Source organism: Gossypium raimondii, chromosome 12 (genome assembly GCF_025698545.1).
Source record: "Gossypium raimondii isolate GPD5lz chromosome 12, ASM2569854v1, whole genome shotgun sequence".
NCBI lineage: Eukaryota > Viridiplantae > Streptophyta > Magnoliopsida > Malvales > Malvaceae > Gossypium > Gossypium raimondii.
The window spans coordinates 40,521,027-40,530,625 of NC_068576.1; the positions used below are offsets into that span (position 1 = coordinate 40,521,027).

General features: G+C 36.5%; 1 protein-coding gene across 1 annotated transcript; it reads right to left on the minus strand.

Annotated features, from left to right (window-relative positions):
- Window positions 1-7,144: 7,144 nt before the first annotated feature.
- LOC105764131 (uncharacterized) lies at window positions 7,145-8,856 on the minus strand. Its single transcript, XM_012582617.2, has 4 exons — window positions 8,629-8,856; window positions 8,472-8,525; window positions 8,232-8,351; window positions 7,145-7,350 (listed from the first exon to the last, which is right to left on the minus strand). Exons 1-4 carry the CDS (start codon window positions 8,683-8,685, stop codon window positions 7,219-7,221), a joined length of 363 nt encoding a protein of 120 aa, XP_012438071.1. The 5' UTR covers window positions 8,686-8,856; the 3' UTR covers window positions 7,145-7,218.
- Between the last annotated feature and the right edge of the window lie 743 nt (window positions 8,857-9,599).

Genomic DNA, 9,599 nt, shown 5'->3' on the forward strand with positions numbered 1-9,599 from the left:
CATTGATTTTTGTTGCTCATATTTAGTTACAACATTATTTTACTGGGTAATATTTTTGTTTCGAACATGTGGAACATGTTATTTGGTTGAAAATGTGTGGACAAATTAATGTTATTATTTATTACGATAGTGAAGTGCGTGACACCAAGAACATTATGGTTTTTTTATCAAAGAACACAATGTGGTTGGCTTTTAACCAGAACATACAATTTCCAAAACTTCAAACAAGAATTAGGCTAAAAATCATCGAATCCAACCAAATGAGAGTATCATCCCTTAAATGTCGATTTTGTACTTTGGTCAACCCTACCAGATATGACTTCTTTCGATATTAGAGATACGAGGGGGTTGAAGGTGATGGTGCAGACGCATATTGATAGTGGATCACCATTTCTCGAGTTATACGTAAAGTTTTCAAGGACAGATGAAGGCCCTCGTATGTCAACATATGTTTATGTTCGAGAGGCCAAAATGGAAGAACATGCCAATAGTCCAATGAAACAGTTGTGTGGTGGGTTCACCATTTTGTTAGAAAGTTCCCATTATGATATACCAGAATCATCAATGGGAAGAAACTTATTTATCTTGATCTTAGATTTCAGTCACGACAGATAGAACAACAAACAATCAAGTTTTGGTGGTAGGATAGAATACATTACCCCTACACGACACTCGGTTAGTGGCTTTGATTTCAAATTCATTCAACCAATGTCCAACGCTGGAAACACTTACAAGGGAATTATATCAACTTCCAGCAGTTGGGAATCAACAGGTGATTTTGGACGTTTCGACAACTACATGAGAATGGATGATGTACTCCCTACGACGCCTATCGACAAGGGGACATCCAACATAATAGATGTTGGTGGGTCTGATAATGAAGAGGGCACTGAATTCAATGCCAATCCAATCCAATCTGGGAACCAGAATTGATTCCAACTGAACCAGAAAATGGAGGTTCAAATGGTGAAGGTTCTAAAGAAGATTCACAGTTCATAATGGGTTAAAGTAGAGGTGCTCATGGGTCGGGCGGCCCGGCCCGGCCCGACGGCCCGCCCGAAATATGGGAGGGTTTGGGTAAAAATATAGGCCGAAATATGGGCTTGGGCAAAAAAATAAGGCCGTTTAGAAAAGCGGGCGGGACTCAGCACCACTTTTTGGCGGGCTTACCTTGATCCGATATAATAAATATATTTTTTAAAATTTTTTTAAATTTTAAAATATTTTTAAAATACTTTTTTTATTACTTTTTAATTTTAAAATATTTTTAAAATACTTTTTAAATTTTTTTTAATCTTAAAATATTTTTAAAATACTTTTTTTAATTTTTAAAATAAATTTTTGGTATTTATTAAAAAAATGGGCCGGGCCCGGGCTTATGAGGCAAAATTTCAGGCCCATATTTCGGGCCGGCCCGGGCCCGGGCCTAGGACTCGGGTCGAAATTTTTTTATGGGCCCGGCCCAGCCCATGAGCGCCTCTAGGTTAGAGTTTGCAGAACTATCGATAGAAGATGAGTTGGAGTTTGCAGAACTACCACACAGGAGGCCGGGGCATACGAGTTCTTCATTGTATTCTGGTTTGGAAGTAAGGAAGGATTTTTCCACTAAAGATGATTTTTTTGCTACTATGAAGCGATACAACATCAAGACAAGGGTAAACTTCCATGCGGTTAAATCTCAATTTGACAAGTTCGACGTGAAGTGCTCAATGCGAGACAACAGATGTGCATGGAAAATCATGGCTTCTATTAAGAAAAAGACGGGATTGTGGATGATAAAAAAGTTTACTGCTCTACATACGTGTGTTATCATAGGTACTGTATCAATATCAGTATATATTACGACACAATTGAGTTGATAATTTTAACGTACTCATGTTGTTGCAAGTATTTCACAGGATCATCCTAAATTAGATTCGGAGATGATCACGGACATAATACTACCTATGGTCAAAGTGAGTCCCGGGATTATTGTGCCAGTTTTATTTGCAAATATTTCATAGCCAGTTCGATTACACGTCTTCGTATTGCAAGGTGTGGATCGTAAAGCAAAAGGTATTTGAGAATATGCACAATGGGTGGGACGTGTCATACAACAAGGAATGACAGTGGTGTCAGGTGCTGGAGAGGTACGTCCTAGGTTGCATAACCAATCCAGAAATGAGGCATGCGTACTACAATGACCAGTTGGTCCATTTCCAACATTTGTTTTGAACTTTCAAGCAATGTCGAGAGGCATTGCAATACTACAAACCATTGGTACAAATCGACGATACATTTATGTATGAGAGATATACCCATCGATTATTTTTGGCTATGGCACAGGACGACAATCGAAAAATCTTGTCGATTGTCTTTACAATAATGTCGAATGAGTCAATAAATGATTGGAATTTCTTCATGTTTAGGTTGAGGAGGCATGTTTGCCCCCAATCTGATATATACATCATCTCCAATCAAGGACCTGGAATACTAACCGCAATTGAACAACAGAGAAGCCTGTGGGACCACACACACCATAGGTATTATCTAAGGCATGTTGCGTCGAACTAGTATAGCTAATACGCCTTTTCTGCTCAACGAGCATATGTGATCAACATGGGTATGTAATTGCCACTATTCAATATTCTTTGATATTTAGCCGATCAGCATATGTTAGGCATTATGGATAAACTATTCACTTCTCTCAACAGGGTACGAGCTTGTGAAAAATTGTTTCCATGAAATGTTGGAAAACTTACAAGCAATTAACGATGACGGGGCGGGCTACCTCTCTAACATACCCTTCGATCTGTGGACACAATCCTATGACAGAGGTCTATGATATGGGCACATGAAGACAAACCTGGTGGAATGCATCAATTCCATTTTGAAGGGAATGCGTCATTTATCGATAATCTCGGTTGTCAAAGAGACATTTTCATTTGCCTAAAATTTTTCCAAAGCGAGCGATGAATTATGTTGGGTAGATGTAGGGCAGCCACGTTTGGAGTGAGGACGTACTAAAAAAATTAGGAAGGCTATAGCACAAGCGAACTATACTCATCCAGTGTGTCACTCACACGAAGACTTATGGTTTTGGGTAACAGAGTTTGATAGGCCAGACTAAGGTATTACCGGGGGAGCATAATTTGTACACCTGAGACAAATGACTTACGACTGTGGGAGATTTGACGCACTTCGTTTTCCATGCGCTCATGCAATTACAGCATGTAGGTATCAACGCTTTGATCCCATGAGCTTTGTGGACGAAGTTTGCAAACTAGAAAACATATACGACATGTGGAGAAACATATACTCACCGGTCCCAAATGAACGTAGCTGGCCACCTATATCCAGCACTCAATTTAAGTTTTTACCCGATAGATCATTGTGTCGCAAACCAAAAGGTTAACCGACGTAGACTTGGATACGCAACAATATAGTTATTAGGGAGAAGTCAAACCAATTGAGGTTATACGGGTGGTGTAGGAACATGGTCCATACAATATCGTCATCTCTACATCGAAGGGATGATACAAGTACAACACATCATTAACATAAATTTTATTGTAATCTATAAACGAACGTTTTTTCCATACAATACAAATCAATAAATTATACAAATTTCTTCTATTTTTCACTTACAATCTTGATTTAATATTATGAAATGATAACAAAGTCCAACTTTAGTGAAAAAATTATATTTATTTAAAACCATAAGATGTACAACATCGATAAAATAAAAGCGTTTGATATTTACTGAAATGTTAACATGAGAAGTACAATAATAAAGTAAATCAATCCAATCCCCAGTTAGAATATGTGACACATCGAGACGGTCAACAATTGCGAGCCAGATTCCTTCTTGGTTCAATCTCCGATACAAGTTGTGGTCTTGGCCTATCATATTCTTTACATCTGTCCATGGTTGATTGCGATTGGCTGCTTCTCGATTGCCATTGTGCATCCTTTAGTTTAGGAATAGGTGGTTCAGAAGATGATCCACCTTGGTAGAACATTGATCCTGAAGGTGTTTGCGATACCATCAACGTAGGGGTATAACTATATTGAATCCCATACACATATGACATAACGAGTGGACTCTTAGTTGATGCTCAAATTATAGATGACAAATACGCCTTCGTCAGTATCGTCAAAAATGTCAATGGCATCGGCGTGTAATACGCCAGGGACGAAGGTCCAAAAAAAAACCTGACATTGAGGTAGAAGCAAAAAAATGTGGTGGAATATATTGTGCTTGTGTGAAAATGACAAGGTTAGTATACACACCAGAATAAGATGAGACATATTGACCGAGGGGTAGTGTGGCCATCGATGTCGGTTCTTGCATAGGGGCTGACGATGGACCCATCTCACTAGACCTTGGATGTATAGGCGCCCGTCGTGGCCTTCTCGTATGCGATTGCCAACTCCTCGCCTCTTCCTCTAACAAGTATGGCTTGCTATAAACCCTAAACTATTGCATGTACTCCGGATCGCAGGCTAACTCTAGAGCGACAATGGAATAGCGAGTAGGTAAAAACTCGTACATATTGTTCGACATGTAGATATATTGGGCGTGGAATACCGACCAAATTCTCATCCGTCCTTCCCCGCAAGTCAATAGGATACAGATCATCGAGGTCTTGAAATGCCACTGAAATCGATTGCTTGAACCCAAATTGTTGCAACACTCTATCCAACTTGTGCATCTTTACAGTAGCGTACACTACCAATGGCACCTTAACGTGCCAGATGTTGGGATTCACTAAAAATTTCAACGGGATGCATTCTTGAATTGTCGGATTCTCGTATACAATCTATTCAAATTGTATTAAAATAATAAAAAATTTAGTTATATATATACTACTAAATCTCAAATCAACTACGCTAATATCATATAATTCAATTTTTTTTTAAATACATACCTCCACTTTTGATCGTTGGTCCAACAAAAGTCATATATCTCGAAGCTCATTCGGTAGTCCCGCGTAACTCGACTCATGGTTTCACCTATTGAAATAATTTGTTAGTAGAATAATTTAAAGTTTAATTAATTTTATTATGGTAAATATATTATCTAATGAATTCTACTTTGTTATGAGTAGGAATGTATAAGGGTAGTTCACTCAAGGACGTAAAAATGGCAGTCGGTACCGCATCCATGATTACAGTAGTAGCATGCAACCACTAATTTTAATTTTTCGTGGTTGTGTCGCCTGACGCATCTCCCGATACAAGGTCGCCAACACGGCAGACCCCCAACTGAGTTCACCTGCTTTGCTAAAGTTGACGAGTTTCAGCAGTCACCTTAGATGGACGAGATTTCATGACTTATCAGCATTAAGATACCTTCGATGATCTGAAGGATGTATGCCCAAGCATGTTGTTCTGATTGGACTTCTGTCGAATCCTCATCAAGCCCATCGAAATTTCTTCTTAACCAACCCATGAGAGTTTTTGTAGTAATTATGGAGAGAACTCTATGAGAATTAGGGTTTTGTATTTGGGTTTGCTTTATGAGAGTTAGGGTTTTGTATTCAGGGTTTTGGACAATGTACGTTTAATGCATTTAGATTTATTTTTTCCATATTATACTCTGGTTTTGTTTACTCATTCAGTGAAAAGTCGATACCTCATTTACCCGTGTGTATTCAATGTTTTCTGGTTCTCTCTTTTGTTGTTTATTCGGATCGATCCTCAGCAATATAAATATTTAAATTACCACAACATTAAGTAGGTATAAAACATTCCCAAAGTCAAAACTTTAATTTCTCAATGCTCATGGTTATCGCAAATTTGCAAACTTGGAGAAGTAGATGAGGGGGTTAGGTCGACTTTGTTTGCAATTGAATAATGTGCTAATTTTCGAACTGAGGTACATATAGCTGTGCTTTGTTTCATGAATCCATCTATTAACCACTATTTCACACCAAAATTTTCAATAAAATAATGAAAAAGGAAAATCATATTTTTAAAAATTAAAAAGAAAAAAAATCTGATGGGATCAGATCAGTTGCGTGTTAATGGCTTAATGCTTCCTCACCCATACTGTTGTTTGTAGTTGACAAAATTGTCGTTAAATAAATAAATAAATCGCTTAAATTATATGTAAACTCGTTTTACATCCCTTCTTATGCATCACATTTTATTTATACCTTTTTTTACAATGTTATAATATCCACAAAATTGTAAATAAGTAAATAAAAAACAAAAATTAATAATTACTATTCTCGATACAATCATAAACATTCATTGCAGTAAATTTAAATATTTAAACTAATTTAAATTCAATTCCTTAATCTTATGATACCTATCCAACATCATTTTTTCTAAAATTTTACTCCATTTAATATCGAATTTTATATCATGTCTACATTTGTGAATGATTATAAAAAATGTACAACTTCTACCTTCCAAGTATACATAAATATAGAGATTCAAAAATTTCCAAACTCGTTTTCAACCCTAAAAGCCTCTCCTTTTTTTACCCCGCTCCTCTCCCCTTTTTTTCTTAACCTGGCCATCCGTTTGTCAACCGGCAGAGCTGGTCATCCCTCCTTTTTTTCTTTCCCCCTCTTTTTGTTTTTCCCTTCTCTCTGAAAAATAGCCTTCCCTTCCTATGGTGTTTGTGGTGGTGACTATGCCGAGCGAACCTTGTGGTGGCAACTTCAGGGTTCTGATTAAGATATCATCCATAGTCGTCTCTCGCTATATGCATATGTTTCTACCAAGCCCGTTCTAGCTTATTTTCCGTTCCCTTGTTGCAAGGTTTTCGCCAGGTAGGGTCCAACATCCAGTACAGTAGCTTGTAGCCTCTCTCGCAACGTGTGGATTTTTGGCGTCAGTGGAGTGGTCTAGTTGCTGGTCTGGTGGAGCCTCTCCTTCCATGCATCCCTTTTGTTTGTGCTTAATGTTATCATCTTCACCATTTGCTCTTAGGGTCCATTAGTAAGTAGAATTAGATCCTTGAGGTAACGCATTTATACTCTCTATATGAATAACTAAAGCCTCTATACACGGTGATGATCTCTCTCACAATTTCACTTTTAGAAGGATGAATAGGACTCCTGGTGATGTTGCTGTTTGTTTCTACCCAGTTAGGCTGGGATGATGTTGTAATGGTTCTGTTTTGAACATTTTCAAAATGAACTCTTCCAAGTGACCAAAAATAATAATAATAATAATACAAAGATTCAAACAGCCTGTACATATTCTAAGGACAAACTTGGTTAATCAAACATTATCGGGCCAAAACTCCCTAAAAAATGCACGCTCAAATTCCTTCTCTTGCATTTGCTTTTCGCGTTCTTGCATCTTCCGCATCCTTTTGGAAAGTGCCTTGGTCTTCTTTGTTGTTTTCTGTTCCTGAAATTCATCGCAATTATCAATCAAAAAATGCAGCATACAGAGTTGCAGACCCATCAAAACATGAATACATCTCACATCCACGGTTAAGGCTAATATTACGGGGTTTTGCTTGCTTAATAGCAAATAATGCTTTCTTTTTCTTTTCAATAGTTAGTATCATATCCCATTTGGTAAAGCTGACAATCCCATGCACGCATATGAAATAAACATAAAGACAAATTACGAAATGTATCAGCCAATGTGGGTTGATTCGGTTAGTAGAGCACTCATTAGCGCCCGGAAAAGCGCTAAGGTTCACATCTCCCCAGGATTACCATTTGGCGGGTGATCTCATACCATTTAGCCCTGATCCTGGACTAGATAATCTTTTTTAAAACTAATAAATGCAATGTACCAAAAATCTTAAGCACAAGCAAAATACGTGTATTAATCGTATTGAGTTACTCAAACTTCAAAATGGTGTATTCTGCTCATTGCACTGATTGCATGGATGTATTCCATTTTTTTATCATAGCCAAAATTTCCAAATTTACCATTTAGCTATTTTTTTATACAATACAAGTTCTAACCACCCCCCAACTACACTACCACACAGGCAAACCTGCAAACCGAACCCTGGTCTCAAGCATAGATGAACTCACTTCAGCCAATGGGCCTACTGCTCGAGTTCATTTATCATTTAGTTAATACTACACAAAACATTCTGAGCATATTTCCAACAAGTCATTTTTCCTATTCCTATTAAGACATAGAAGCAAAGTATCATCATTTAAATATATAAAAAAGAACTTTAAAAAAATCATGTGGATCGTATACTTGTATTAATTCTACTAGCAACATAGCTTAAAGATAGTGGTAGTAAAAAGAATGAAGGTTACCTCATCATTTTTAGGCTTGGAATCAGGAGGATCACTGGGCTTTGGTGTCTTTCTCTTCTTCTCTGCTCCAAGGCCTTTCTTATTGTTCTTCACATATGCCTGTACGGGTTCTAATCTACCCTAATAACATAAAATAAACCAATCTAAAAAAATTCAGATGAAAACAATATTCTAAAAGAGGGCATGGAAATTTGAAAGGAAATTTCATCTTAGAATTAGGGCTTCAAAGAAGAACCTAACCTGCTCAGAAACACCAAGACCACTGCCTTCTTTCCATCCATGCTTCTTCAATAGCTGCCAAAAACACAAATCGATAACCATTAAAACACGATTATAGAAGAAAAAAGAAGTTGCAATAAAAAGCCAAGAGTTGGAGGAGATGAGAGAGATTGAATACCTGGAAGCCGATATTGGAGGAATCAATGGCGGTTGATGAACCCAACGCCTCTCCCATTGCTTTCCTCCCAAAACCAGCGAATTTGGCCTCTTTTCTCTTTCCCCCTTTTACTTCCCAATTCCTTCCGAGGTCGAGATTTGCCTAAGGCTTCCGAAGAAGAAGAAGAAGAACAGCAGAGGATTCAACGAAATCGATTTTATATTATTTTGGTTTGAGAACAAATTGTTATTTAAAAGACGCTTCTTTTTTTGTTTTCTGTTTTTATGTCGGCGGTTTATCGAGCTTTTATTTAGCCCAACCGACAAGCCAGAGTCCACTTAACAATCACATTTGCAGCTTCTCGGCCCAAACAGTGAATTTCTTTTTAAAATAATACACTATTAATAATAAAATACATTATTTGAAATTATATATCAAATAGGGATGATATTAAAATAAAAAATAGATTAAATTATAAGTAGAACAATATTTAAACTCATAAATAAATTATATTAAGAATATTAAATAAATACAATTACATTTTATAATTTCTCTAATCAAATTGGTGCATGAGATGACTTGTGAGATCAACTTAATCAAGAACTTAAATAGAAGTATAGATGTATCTATTGTATCAATTTAGAACACTGTTTATATAAATATTTACTAAACAGTTAAAATTTTTAACCTAAATAGTTAAAAATTTTAAATATACGTTAAAGTTTACTGCATAATCGAATATAAAATATTACAATTAGATTATTAAAATACTAAAAATACAAAATATACACGCCAATATGAGTACAAAAATATATTTAAAATCCAAAACCAATATAATAACACGTTACATTCATGTATTTATTATTGGGCTCCATGTGTAGAACAGATATCATATTAGACATTTTCTTTACACAGGTGCCATATTGTACATTAAATGAAAGTTGAGGGGCTAATTGTCACATTAACCCTTTTATTTTATAATATCAATCGAA

Coding starts and splice junctions, on each gene's coding strand:
- LOC105764131 (XM_012582617.2), bottom strand. CDS start 8,685: ATGGGAGAGGCGTTGGGTTCATCAACCGCCATTGATTCCTCCAATATC. Junction 8,526..8,628: donor CCTCCAATATCGGCTTCCAG/GTATTCAATCTC, acceptor TGTTTTTGGCAG/CTATTGAAGAAGCATGGATG. Junction 8,352..8,471: donor GTCTTGGTGTTTCTGAGCAG/GTTAGGTTCTTC, acceptor TTATGTTATTAG/GGTAGATTAGAACCCGTACA.